The 14,475-nt window shown below is 43.7% G+C and overlaps 1 protein-coding gene across 1 annotated transcript in view; it reads left to right on the forward strand.

Moving 5' to 3' along the window:
• The first annotated feature begins 1,071 nt into the window (after window positions 1-1,071).
• LANCL2 (LanC like 2) overlaps window positions 1,072-14,475 on the forward strand; it is a 52,522-nt gene continuing 39,118 nt past the window's right edge. Inside the window, exon 1 of the mRNA XM_038392789.2 lies at window positions 1,072-2,328. Coding sequence (XP_038248717.1) covers window positions 2,119-2,328 — 210 coding nt within the window. The 5' untranslated portion in view covers window positions 1,072-2,118. The remainder of the gene's footprint in view (window positions 2,329-14,475) is intronic.

Consider the following 14,475-nt stretch of genomic DNA (forward strand, 5'->3'; position numbering starts at 1 on the left):
GTTCAGTGCCAACCAGAAGGGGGCCCCTGATCCACGACTGGGATCTTTTGGGACTATCACAACATAAATAATTAATATTTGTATATTATGAAGTGTTATAACATCAACAATGTCAAAATAAATATAGAGTACATTTTGTGATACACTCAATTTTTTTCATTGTTTATTCATTTACACCTCTTAATTTTAAGCATGTACTTAAGTGCTTGCCTGAATAGATACTGATTTAGCCACATGCTTAGGTATACCAGGGCCTTTAGGCTCAAACCTCTGAGGTGGTGAACGCCTCTTCAGAAGTGCAGAGTGTACTAATCTTCCATGCACTTCCGTGGGATTTGAGGGCACTCTTCACCTTGCTGGGTCAAGCCATTAATTGCTCATTTGCAAAATACAATCAGTTTTTCATAATAGGTAACCCTGTCATTACTTAAAATTGTTGAGGTTAATAATCTTTATATGTGCATAAATATATTCACACACAAGTAGAATCTTGCTGATCTGCACTATTTTATACAGTTAAGATGACACACTGTCTCCAAGATATCTGTTTTCTATTTCCAATACTAAGCAACTGGGATTTGGCAGGCAGTCTCTTTTTCCACACAAAGCTTTAACACAGTTTGAATATAATAAATAAACAAACCAGAATATATTATTGAAAACCTGTTATGGGCTGCTGCTGCTTGTCTATAAAAAAGAAACATATATGTGAAAGTAAACAGTGAGCCAAGAGGAACATAAAATGGAGATTGGGGTAGGCAAAAATGTTCAGCTAAGACTATTAAACTAAGAAGCATACAATGAATTAGGAAAATGCCAGCACCATGATCTGTTCATACATGTGTGACTGTTTCACACATGTATATGTGTAAATGCTTTTTTCCTTTTTGGTTTGGGTGTGTGATAGTCTGGTGAAAGCTGGCAGCTCAACTGACCGTTCGAAATAGTTGAGTGCGCAAGCAGCCCTCCCCCCTGATCTTGTCATGCAAAATGTATTCCTTCTTCATCCCAGGCAAGGGGGACACACATTTCACAGGAAGAATAAACTGCAAGGAGGAAATTACAAACTGACGGGGAAGAAGATTAAAGGCTGCTTTTCCTCATCCCCCTCTGTCCAGGAGGAGTTCTTTGTCGTATTTGTAAAATTGATTCGATAAGGTGGATTTGTGACTATGGATTGGAGAAAGGCTGCTGCTGTCATCAGTTTGGTGGATGGGCTGTGAATGAAAGCTGAATATCAATGCATTGAGTAAAGGAAGGGTAGAGCCTTTACCATTTACGTGCATGTTTATCAGGGTCAGGGATTAGTTCTATAGGGTTTTTCTCATTCTCTCCGGATGGTTGCAGCAAGCTGGAGGGTTCGGATGACACTGATGAAGGAACTGATCATTTACTGCCTATACTTTGGATTTTCTTTCCCTTCGGTGGTTCTGGTTATTATGTAAAATCATTTGGGAGAGGATTTCTCCCTATTGCAGAGAGAAAGAGGCAGCAGGAAGGAGCGCAGTTTTGCAGTCTTGGGTGTTGATCGCAGCAACAGCCCGAATTATTGTTCGGAAGGGTTGGGGAGAAGATGAAGAACTCCGATGGGGTTTTTGGAGGTGCGATCAAGGCTCGGTGGATTTAAAGTGGCTCTCTCTCAGAAGAGCTTTCCTGGCAACGATTGATGGGCGGGAGGCTTTTTTACTGTGCCTGCCCTTGCTTCCTCTCGATCGTGCCGTTTCGTGCAGAAAGGGGAGGAAACTGTGCCCATCATGTCTTAATGTTCAGCGGGGCGGGGCGCGCCTCTTCTCCCAGCCCCGTTCTGTGGCAGGCGGCAGCAGCGGCAGCCTGCTTCCTTATTTTTAAAGTGGGTATTTTCTGCCTCTCGGAGGTGGGGGCACAGCTACCCTGATACCTTCCAGCTCTGCCAGCAGCCGCGTTAAGTGCTCGGCAAGTCGCCCCCACCCCCGCATTATTATCACGGCAGGGGGCGTTTCCCCAGGGCGCTAGCATCGGCTTTTGCCCCAGCCCTTGGCGCGGCAGCAGGGAGCGCGTTGCTGCTGCTGCTGCTGCTGCTGGCGGGGCGGGGCGGGGCGGCGCGCCGTGCAGCAGGGGGCGGGCCGGGGGCCGGCTGCCATGGGAGAGAGCATGTCCAAGCGACTCAAGCTGCAGCTGGGGGGCGAGGCGGAGATGGAGGAGCGGGCGTTCAGCAACCCCTACCCGGACTACCCGCTCCACGGAGCCGCCGCCGCGAGCCCAAGCGAGGCCGCGGAGACCCAGCGGGACCCCGCGCCCTCCCCAGTCGGGGAAGAGCCCGACTCCCTCCCCTTCGGCCCGGACGGGAAGGTGAGTGAGCGCGCGCGCGCGCGCGCTGGGCCCGGGGCGGGGGGCGGGGGCGCCGCCTCCCTCCCAGCCAGCATCTGAGAGCGCCCCGGCTGCCTTCCAGTGTTCTAGAACCCCGCCGGGCTCTGGAACGTTCAGCTGCCGCCCGCGCCTGGGGCCCGGCGAGGGGGCTGCTGCTGGCGCTGCTCGTTGCCCCTGGTGGCCGGGCTGAGGGAGCGCGGGAGGGGGCCACGTGGGGCGGAGGGAGGGAGGGGGGGGTTATTGAAAAAGCGTAGCGTAGCGTGGGCCCCCCCCCCCCACGCCCACCAGCCATAGCGCTGGGCTTTCATCCGCCTGCCTTGCCAGGGCCTCCTCCCGCAGCGCTAGGTGCTGCCCTCCCTTTGGCTTCATTGCATGGCACCTCTGTACCCTGCACAACCCCACAGCCACCTGCCACCGTCCTCCAGCCCTGCGCTTGCCTCCTCTACCCCATCATGCATGCCTCCCTCCCGCCCTGCCACACTCACAGGGCACCGACTCCTCTCTCAGCCCCCACAGCGCATTGCACCCATCTGCTCCCTGCACGCTGGCCTTGAGCAGTATTTCACAGCAGTGCCCGCAGCCCCCCCAGAGGCCCTCGCTCTTATACCCCCACCTTACCTGCATTAGCCTGGGACACCCCATTTCCTACTAGGGTCGCCATTCACACATCCCCAGAATACCGGACGTTCCAATACCTCCAGAAATGGTGCGAGCCCATCCCGCTGGTGTGACCCTGCCCGTATGTGCATGCGAGATCACACCGCACAGAGGATGCCATTTTTAAGAGAACGTTGCTCCGTTGCCCCCATCCCCACTGACTGACCTTGTGTGCGGCTCAGACTGGGGGTGGCGGGGCGGTGCATTTTTCAAAATGGTACCCTCTCCCCATTCAGTGCTGGATAAAACCACATTTGCTTTTGTCTCAGTATCGGCCGGCGCACAAACCACTCAAAAGGAAGACTTTCAGGTTTCAAACTGGATGAATGACCTGCTTGTTTCTGACCACACGCCTTACACAGCACTTAGCCTGCTCTCACAGCCCGTTCAGGCTATGTCAATGCTTATAGTGGCATGTAGTGTGCATGCACTGCACCCCATCTAGCATAGTTATACATAGCAGTGTAGACAGTGAAGCACTGCTTAGGAGAGTAAAGATACATCAGAGCCTTAGGGTATATCCTACACTGCCCTCTACGCAGCCAAGCAGCATCTGCCCCATCTAGACTGCTATTTTCAGCAGTGTAGTGTCCTGCTGCCTCCCCCCACTGCTGGATGCTTTCCCTGCCACAGGGAGCTGCCAGTTCTTTTCTCCACCACAGGAAAAGGCACTGCCAGAGCCTTTCCCCATTTCGTCCACCACGCTGGAGCCTTTCACTGCCGTGTGTAGTTACACACCGCAGTGTGGATGCAATCTGCTTTTCACTGGCATTTCATGTACCCTGTATCCCACCACTAGTGTGGACAAGGCCTTGGATTCTAGTTTAAACCCACAAAAATAAGAATACTCAGTTCTTGTCTTCACTGAAGAAAAAAAGGTGTACTCAAGGTAGGAACATACTTTTATTTGCAGTGAAGACAAGGCCTCAGAGTAAGACTGAAAACACTAGCCTTATCTGCAACCCTCCATGTATGTACAGTAGAAGCTGTTTTATCTGGCACTTCACCATCCGGAAAGCTTTATAAACCGGCATTTCTGATCTTCATTGAAATTCCGGTTTATAGTCCGGTTGGTGTGGGGCCAGTGAGGGGTTAGGGCGCAGGAGGGGGTGTGGAGCGTGGGCTTTGGGAGCGAGTTTGGGTGCGGGAGGGGGGCTTGGGGTAGAGGTTGGGGTGCGGGAGATGGTGTGGGTTGCGAGATCTGGAGGGCGCTCACCTTCGGCGGCTCCCCGCAAGCGGCGACCTGTCCTGGCTTCTCCTAGGTGGAGGTACAGCAGTCCCCGCCCCGAGCGCTAGCTCCACAGCTCCCATTGGCTGGGAAACGCAGCCAATGGGAGCTGTGGGGGCAGCACATGTGGGTGGAGGCAGTGTGCAGAGCTGCCTGCCGTGCGTCCACCTAGGAGTAGCCAGGACAGGTCGCCGGTTGTGAGGAGCCGCCCGAGGTGAACACCCTGCAGATTGGGCACCCGGCACCCCCTCCTGTGCCCCAATTCACTGCCTTGAGCCCCCTCCCAGAGCCCAAGTCCCGCACCCTTCCTGCACCCAAACGCCTTCTCTTGGTTAACCAGCATTTTCACTTACCAGCACCCCCCATTTCCCCAACATGCTGGATAAAACAGCTTTTCCTGTATATGTTACAGCTCAGAAATTATCAAAATTTCACTAAAGTTATGCAGAGAATGGAAGAGAGAGCCTCGGTTGGGTCACTTCCCTTCCAAATGCCCAGTTTTCCCCACAGTATTCTCAGGGCTTGTTTTCATAGTGACTTACTATGCGGCAAGCTACAGTATGACTCTACAGCTCGCTAGCTTGCCGTGCAGTAATGCCCTCTAGGAGCATTGCTATGGTGCAGTGGGACTTTCACTGTGCTGTGGCAGTGTCCCTGGTTTGCCGCACATTGACAGCGTAGCCAAGCCTTTAGTCTATGCTATTTTTAGAAAAGATGGATGTCTCTGTCTTTGATGGAGTTCACACTCACTCTTTAGATATTGCTGAGCCATTCCTTCCCCTCTTAATCTATGGCTACTTCCATGTACACATGAAGGACAATTTCTTTTTGTAATTTTTTAAATTGATTCTATGAGTCTCTTGCCTTATGATTAGATCAAATGATGCACATTTGCCAAAATATTTAATCAGGAGAAGATCTCCAGGTACTGTTATGGCCACCATCACATTAGTATCTGAGCACCTCACAGTCTACTATGTATAAATCCATCCAGCATCCCAGTAAGATAGGGAAATACTATTCTCATTTTTACAGAAGAAACAGAAAAGCTTAGTGACTGTTCAGGATCACACAGGAAGTCTGTAGTGGGCAAAGAATTGTGCTTCTGAGGGAGTCCCAGGCTCCCACTCTAATCACTGAATACTTTCTTCTCAATACCACTGGATGGTTCTACCTCTGCTCTTACTGCAAATTACTGAATTTTAAAACTGGTAACAGCTCATGTAGGATGTAAGAGTAACAGCTTGCCGTTCTGAGAACCATGCAAGATCTGCGTGGGTATGTAAAGGATAACATGGTGACTTACTCTGAATTTCTGTGATATTAAATAATCATTTTGACACTTTAATGTAGCTTTATTTTAAATATAGGATAGTGGTAGTGCTCCTATGGCTAGGATTCCTTCTTTAACCAAAAAAGAAACCTTTGGCATCAGAACACCTGTCAAAACAATTAAATGCTAATTGGCATCTGTGTTGGGCCTCTTGTCCGCAATGAGAATGGGCTCACAGATTGGAGTATTCTCTCGTCTCTAGTAATAGTCCCTTCAGGTCGGGATTAAGACACAATGAAGACCTACTGAGAGGAAGTTTGCACTGTGGCTGCACGTGCAGAATTCGTAACTAAATAGAATTCTCCATTCTTTAGTCTGTCATCTTTTTTTCAATCACTAGCACCAAAGTCAATTAGGTCCCGATTCTGCAAACAGCTCCTATATCACTGCATCCACAGTACCACTGTAGGGCTATGTGAGTAATGGTGAGTAAGAACTATGTGACTCACATAATGACAGCTGCAAATATATGGGTACTTCAGTTGCCATAGAAGTCACTGTATTATCAAGCAATCCATTTGACTTCATAAATTGTCAAGTTAGTCAGATAAAACTCATCCACTTTGGAGAATGGCCAGCTCTTCAAACGGTCATGTTAAATGTGAGACAGGGCTAACTGCTGCATAAAAACTTTGTTTTATAAATCTACACATTGGAATTCTGAATTTGGGATGTGAAAACAAAGCTATTTCAAATTATCTGGTTAACTTAATCACTTAAACAGCTAACCCTTTCAAATGTCATAGATTTATGCATCCGATGAAGTGAGCTCTAGCTCACAAAAGCTTATGCTCAAATAAATTTGTTAGTCTCTAAGGTGCCACAAGTACTCCTTTTCTTTTTATAGATTTATAGGTCAGTCATTTACATAGCTGAAGTGTTCTTTTTACATTGGAAGTGATTTGGATTTAAAATATATGTAAAAGTTTTAGAAAAGTGATGATAAACTTAATCTATGCTTGTATGGATTGTGAGGGGGGGAGTTAAGGTAGGTGTGTGTGTGAGATAGATAGATAGATATATTAGGACTGTCAAGCGATTAATAAAAGTATTCGCACTGTTAAATGAATAGAATACCATTTGATTAAAATATTTTTGGATATTGTCTACATTTTCAAATATATTGATTTTGAGTTACAACACAGAATACAAAGTGTACAGTGCTCACTTTATAGTTATTTTTTATTACAAATATTTGCACTATAAAAAAAAAGAAATAGTATATTTCAATTCACCAATACAAGTATTATAGTGCAATCTCTTTATAATGCAAGTTGAACTTACAAATGTAGATTTATGTACAAAAAATAACTGTATTCAAAAATAAAACAATGTAAAACTTTAAAACCTATAAGTCCACTCAGTCCTACTTCAGCCAATCGTTTAGACAAACAAGTTTGGTTACAATTTGCAGGAGATAATGCTGCCTACGTCTTGTTTACAGTGTCATCTGAAAGTGAGAACAGGCGTTTGCATGGCACTGTTGTAGCCAGCATGGCAAGATATTTATATGCCAAATACGCTAAAGATTCATATGTCCCTTCATGCTTTAACCACCATTCCAGAAGACATGCAACCATGCTGATGATGGGTTCTACTCTATAACGATCCCAAGCAGAGCACATGTTCATTTTCATCATCTGAGTCAAATGCCACCTGCAGAAGGGGGATTTTCTTTTTTGGTGGTTCGGGTTCTGTAGTTTCCGCATTGGAATATTGCTCTTTTAAGGCTTCTGAAAGCATTCTCCACACCTCGTCCCTCTCAGATTTTGGACAGCACTTCAGATTCTTAAACCTTGGATCGAGTGCTGTACCTATCCTTGGAAATCTCACATCGGTACTTACTTTGCATTTTGTCAAATCTGCTTTGAAAGTATTCTTAAAATGAACATGTGCTGGGTCATCATCCGAGACTGCCATAACATGAAATACATGGCAGAATGCAGGTAAAACAGAACAGGAGACATACAGTTCTCCCCCAAGGAGTTCAGTTACAAATTTAATTAACACATTATATTTTTAACGAGAATCATCAGCATGGAAGCATGTCCTTTGGAATGTGGCTGAAGCATGAAGGGGCATACGAATGTTTAGCATATCTGACATGTAAATACCTTGCAATGCTGGCTACAAAAGTGCCATGTGAATGCCTGTTCTTACTTTCAGGTGACGTTGTAAATAAGAAGCAGTCAGCAATATCTCCCATAAATGTAAACAAACTGAAAAGTGCCAGTATAGACAGCGCTTTATGGCTCCCGGCGATAAAGCTACCACCCCTCATTCGGGGTGGTTATTTTTTATCACTGGGAGAGTTCTCCCCCAGTGATGAAACGCGACTACACTGCCCATGTCACAGCGCTGCTTCCTTTGTTTAGTAAACCTCATGCTTCCTTTGTTTAGTAAACCAGTTAGTTTTTAACTAACAGGTCGTCAAATCACTGCCATGTAATTATTGGAGACAAAATAATTATTGTTAATTAGAAACCTGCTAGTTTTAAATACAAAACTTGTTTTGATAAATTGTTTTTCTTGTGTACCCAGCACATGTATTTTTGTAGTAGTTTTATTTAATTAATACAAAAAAAAATTAAACGCTGGGTTTTGTGCATGTTTAATTGAATTTGAATTTCCATCTAAACAGAGCCTGGTCCAAACAAAAATAAAATTAATCTTCTAGTAAATAAGAAATGCATCATTCACAATTTTCTAATAAAAATGTACAAACTAAGAATTTTAAGGCAGATTAAGCCATGTAAGTGCTTGAACAAATAGAGATACATATAGTGTATATCCTCCTGGTTAGCAAATAAAAGTATCAAATTTTGTCTAGTCTGTAATGGCTATATTTGGTTGCAAACCAACATGCTTGAATGGCTACCAACAAATAAGAATCAACCTTTCTTTAACTAAAAGGTACATATGCAAAACTAGATTAAAACTGATTATTGTAAATCAAGATTTCCTATTTGCTGACTTAAATCCATCCACCCTGCATAGGACTTGCTTAACATTCAAAGGAATTTACAGCTATTATTTCAACTATCAAAGGATCCAAAAATATTGGAAGTGGAAACCTGTTGGAAGTTACGAGGGGCACAGGGGAAGTGAATCAAAGGGCTATAGAGTCCAAACAAAGGGTCTTCTCTAATTCATAGCAAAATGCATCTGCTACTCCTGCTGTAATTCTGTGCCACTGGGCAATGCAGAAGTTGCACAGAATCAATGTCCTCTGCAGAATTTTATTTTTTCTTGCAGAATTTGTGACTTCCCCCAGCACTCCTGCCTGCTGTCAGCCCTGGGCCTCCCACTGTCAGCAGGAGCCCTGGCCACCAGGGCTGTCAAGAGGAGCGTGACTATATTGTGGTGTTCTGACAAATAAAATATGCAGAATTTTGCAGAATTTTAAAATGTGCTCAGAATTCTTAATTTTTTGGTGCAGAATTCCCTCAGGAATAATCAGCCTGCAATATTTCAGAGACAAGATGGGCAGGGTAATACATTTTATTGAACCAACTTCTTTTGGTGAGAGAGGAAAGCTTTCAGGCTTACATAGGGCTCTTCTTCAGTTCTGGGAAATGTCTAATAACCTGGGACCAACATGCAATATTCCATTCATTTAATTTTCATTCATTTCACTTAACTGTCTCTTTAGCAACAAAAACGTTAGACATTAAACTTGAAGGTTCTACATTTTTTTTAGCTATAAATGTATATATATTTTTAGATTCACCTATTAACATTTTTGCCTATATGTTAGTGATAGAAGAAGCACATTAAGACCTTGCCTATGTTTGCAGCAATGCGTAGGGTAAACGTAGCTACATGCCACAGTGAAAGACTCTGGCAAAGAGAGGCAGTGGGGAAAAGCTACAGCAGCTCCTCACTGCCTGAGTCTTTTCCCCCACTTCTGGAACCTTTCCCTGCTATCTCCCTTCTGACTGAGCCTTTCTCTGTGACAGGGAAAAGTTCTGCCAGCTCCCCCTATCAAAGCCTTTCACTGCAGTGTGGAACAGCTGCTGCATTGGGGAGGTAGTGGGACACTACACGGCAAAAAATAGCAGCGTAGACTTGGGAGGCACTGCTTGGGTGTGCAGGGAGCCACGTAGGGCTCATACATTGAGATTCAGATGTGTAGGGCACTCTTCTCTATTCTACTTGTCTAAGATGTGCCTCTCTCTGCACTGCTGTTTATACCCATGCTAGCTGGGCATGCACTGTCTGTACTCTGCATGCCACCAGACGTGTAGCTCTACCCTATGGACAGAGTTCCAGTGCTCGGTGGTATCAATTCTTGTGCTTTGCTTCATCCTGAAATAAAATCCTGTTTTTAACTTCAGGTCATCACCATTTCTCAGTCCCCTCATGATTCCATGATGAAGTTTAAATAATAATGTGACAGTACTGAACAAAAGTTATGACAAATGACCAGTGAGCATATGTGGTAGCAGCTTTTTAAAAACCACTCAATAACTAAGAGTTGGTTTAGCTGATCTATGTTGTTAGATTTAAAAATATCGTAATAAAATGTTGCATGTGTCCTCACAACCCATATACTAGACACTGTACTTAATTAGGATGACTTTTAAGTAGGACATTAATGATACTTAACTGCAAAGATTGCTGCTTAATGGGGATGCGAAGTTTTAATGGGGACATCTTCATGTGATTTTATTAGGGGCGTTTCGTTCCTTGGCTATGTCTCTGCATAATGCTAGTTTTATTTGTTCCTTTAAATGGTTTTTCAATCCTTCCTTGACATGCAAAAAGTCTGTGAAGTGCATCACAATCATTGCCTGGCTGTTTACTCCTTCAGTGTCAGCTATGTTGGGCATCTCACAGCTCTGTCTTTTCGGGCAGCAGGCTCTGTCTTTTCCTAGGGCTCAATCCTACTCTCATTGAAGCTAAATGGAATCTTACCACTGACTTCACTGGAGGCACGCTCAAGTCTCTAGTGTACATGTGTGCCTCTTCCTAAATGTATGGGATGGTCCAGTGGCGTGATGGGATTGTAATTATATTGCTTAATCAGGACAAAAGACCATTTCCTGGGCTGGCCTGGTTAAACATTTCTGTGATACTACATTCAAGCCCAGTGCTGCTTAATATAGTCAAGCAATGCAGAACATGTATTTGCTCCTTGTGGCTCTTCCAAATAATGTTAACTAAAAACAAAAAAATGTGTCTAGAAAGCCCACTCAGGCTTAACACAACTGTTGTTTTTCTCTTTTCTTCCTTGTCCATCATCACAAGTTAAGGCTTCCAATTCAGGAAAACATGTATGCATGTGTTTCTGTCTATCCTTATTCAGGAAAATACTTAAGCATATGGTTTGTCCCCTTTTTGGGACTTACACATGTGCTTAAAGACTGGCCCATGTACCTGTCGTGGATGAAACCCTAAGTTTTGATTTCAGAATGTTTACTGGTAGTAATTGTTAAAGACAGAGCATGGCTTGATTTCTATCTGCTCTTCATCAGATCCCAGTTTGAATTTACAGAAGAATCTTGTTCTGACTGGTTGGTTAAACAAATTCAGTTATGTGAATTATTGGTGGTGAAAATAAATGGACTTCCAAGATGCAACATATTTTGGGCTGTAAGAGAACTTTCTGGCTGTATGCATACTGTGTATATGTTTATGTTCACAGTGTTTGAGGAGAATTAGAGTGTAACCTCCAGTTATCTTAACCTCTGTTTTTAAAAACTTGGGGTTATGTCACCCATAATCTAGTCATTACATTTATGATTCCCTCCATTATCTGTAAGCTTGAGTAAATGTATTTGGATAATCTCAGTTTTATTGTAATAATACATGCCAACCAAAATATACTATGAGGCAAGTGGCCATTTTGGGTACCCAAGTACCTTAGATTTATTCTTCATACTCCAGCACTTCCTTTAGAAGTTGTTGGTGTTTTATACAGTTCTGAAAATATTGAGAATTTAAGTGAATAGTGACTTCTTGGTGCCCAATTTAAGGCACTTTAGAGGCCTGATTTACAGAAATTGCTGAGCACCCACTCTCTGAAAATCGGGTCCTTTTAAGGCATCTTGAGTTAGACACCCAAAGTAACTAAAAAACCAACAAGAAGTCAGGTGGCAGTTTAAAGACTAACAGATTATTTGAGCATCAACTTTCTTGGATAAAACCCCCCCTTCTTCAGATGCATGGAGTGAAAATTACAGATGCAGATATAAATATACTGACACATGAAGAGAAGGGAGTTACCTCACAAGTGGAGAACCAGTGTTGACGGGGCCCTTTTTTTCTCCCCAAAGATAAGATTTATGAATGTAAGAACTTGTTCTAAAAATAGCATGTGGAGTTGTTTTTTCTTATAGCCCTTGATGTTTACATAAATTCATTTTCATGCAAGCCACATAGTTAGAACGTGAGATCAATGAAAACAGGATAAGGTGTTCTGTAGTCAGTGTTTCAGAATGTTCAATAAGGACTGCTTTTGCAGAACTGGAGTTTGTTTTCATAGGGATTGGAGTGAACTGCAACAGGGTTGTTAGATCTCTCTTAAACTTCATTTACTGTATGGTGACAATGCCAAATGTCTGTCTTTTTTTTTTTTTTTTTTCTTCAGAAAAGCAGCTGTAGTCAAAGATGCAAAAATGAATAGTAAGTTAATAAAAAACAGAAAAAAAGTATTTTGCTAAATTCTGAGTTCTGGTACCTCTGTGACTCATCAGAGATATATCACCTAGCTGGATTCTGCAGGTGCTGAGGCCTGTTTGTGCTCTGAGGAAGGCGCTCCCTGCCTTCCAAGGCAGCGATGTGGCATGTATGGCCCTGTCTAGAGGAGAAAAATGAGGTGTGTTTACTAAATGTGTTTGCTAGTGTAACCCTTCTTTCAGGGGGTGTTGGCAGCAACGAAGGCCAGGTTCAGTGTCTGGGGGGGTTACTTTTAGCATTACAAAACAAAACGGCTCCAGTCCTACCCAGAAACCTGGGAAAACTGAATACAGCATGGGGCACCTCCAATAAGGCTGTATGCCCCCATTCGCAAGCACTGAGTTTGTGCATAACAAAAGGAGACTTTCGAGAGGAGAGGGAACTCCGCTTGATTTGGGGAAAAGGACAGGAACAGTGACTCAGAAGTATGGTAACAATAAGTAAAACACCCCACAATATCTTGAGCAGTTTCTTTGCTGCAGTTTCCCAATGTGCAGTATGAAAATCCAAGGTCCATTTAACTCCCCTTTTCCCTCCACCACACCCTGCTTACAATTTCTTGTCTGAGGTCAGTCAATCCTGGGTGTCTAGAGGTTCGTTCATGTGGCTTGCCTGCACTCGCTGTGTGAGGGACAAATGATGCTACCACCACCACCACTGCTCTGCTGTGTCCTTAGTCTGATCCTACAGCAGCATGACCATTTAGCTTAGCTAAGTAATCACAATTCTAGGATTTGCTAGGTAGGGGGTGACTTCGCTGCTGTTGCATCTCTTATCGCACAGCATTTAGCTGCAATTCCATTTAGTGTTTTCAGCTCTTAGTGATTGCTGCAAAGAAACAAGGACTCTCAATTGAGTTTTAATTAGCTCTGTCTGTAAACACTGGAGAGGGAGGGTCAAATGGCAGTTAGGACCTTGAAACAGGGTCCTCATCCCCAGATAGAAACACCTATCCTCCCACCTCACCCTCTGTCCATCACTTGAATTTTGCTTGCTGTCCCATGCTTAGTGAATGAGAGTTGCATTCACATATAATATGCCCTGGATTAGGGCATATTAACTACAATTCTGCTGCCCTTTAATCATACAATAAGGATAACATTTCATTACGCCTGCATCCAAGGTTTAAGAGAATTTTAACCCAAAACTGGTAACAATGATTGCCTTGGCAAAGTAGGTCTGCTTCTGAGGCTTTTCCTCCAGTTAAAAACCTCTTGGCAACTATGATTGCGATGAACATTGCTAAGTGGTATTACGCTAATTAGCACATTAGCAAATATATCTCCTTTTCCTAACCTAGACACTGCCTCATTCACAGCTCACCTCTTCTCCATGTCCAGAAGCAGAGTTCAAGGGCTTATCCAAACACAAAAATTTCATGGTGCTCAAACTGTGTGTAGACAAGCGCTCACTCTGCTCCATAAGTGGAGTGTTAGACATGGAAAGATTAGATTTTTTTTTGGTAAACATAAATTTCACTGTAGACATGCAAACAGATTTAAAAAAATTTGCACCATTAATAATCAAAATTTACAGATTGGCAAAGTAGGAAAAATGCTGTTTGAGAACTACAGTTTGCTAAGGATATTTACTTTATGTATTTTTAACATATGTAGTTGACAATTTAACAGTAATAAAGCTTTAATTTTTTGAATCTCAGTGTCTACTGTCATTAAATAATTATTGCCCTAAATGCTGATAACTTCCTGCAACTGTGAACTTGTAAAGTGATTAAAAATTGGAGAAAATACTTAAAAATCAGCATCAATATTCTTGGTCAAAATTATATTTAAAAAATAAAATAAATTTGAATGCAGCCATGCCTGTATATTGTCTTCATTTAGACTGCTCACAGGAATGGAGATCCGCACAGACAGGGCAAACTAAGCAGACCTTTTATTGAGGAGGTTTTTCCAGTACACACTCTATCAGCAGCACAGTTTAGTGTGAGCGCGTGTGCGCGCACAAACACACACACACAAAGCCTGTGTCTCAGGGTCACTTCCGGTGCCTGTCTTAAAGGGACAGCGTACCAGTTATCTAACTGTGCATGAATACAATACAACAGGGATGCTGGGGGAGGCCATGAGCATGGGACTTCTGTGAATGAGTGACTTATAACATGACTGTTGCAGCATAGTCCATTGAGACTGAACTTGGCTGACATTTTAAAAATGAAACTAATCCACCCAGGTGAGACAAGGGCCCACTGGGGCAAAGATATCGCCTT

The sequence above is a fragment of the Dermochelys coriacea genome, chromosome 2 (genome assembly GCF_009764565.3).
Source record: "Dermochelys coriacea isolate rDerCor1 chromosome 2, rDerCor1.pri.v4, whole genome shotgun sequence".
Lineage (NCBI taxonomy): Eukaryota > Metazoa > Chordata > Testudines > Dermochelyidae > Dermochelys > Dermochelys coriacea.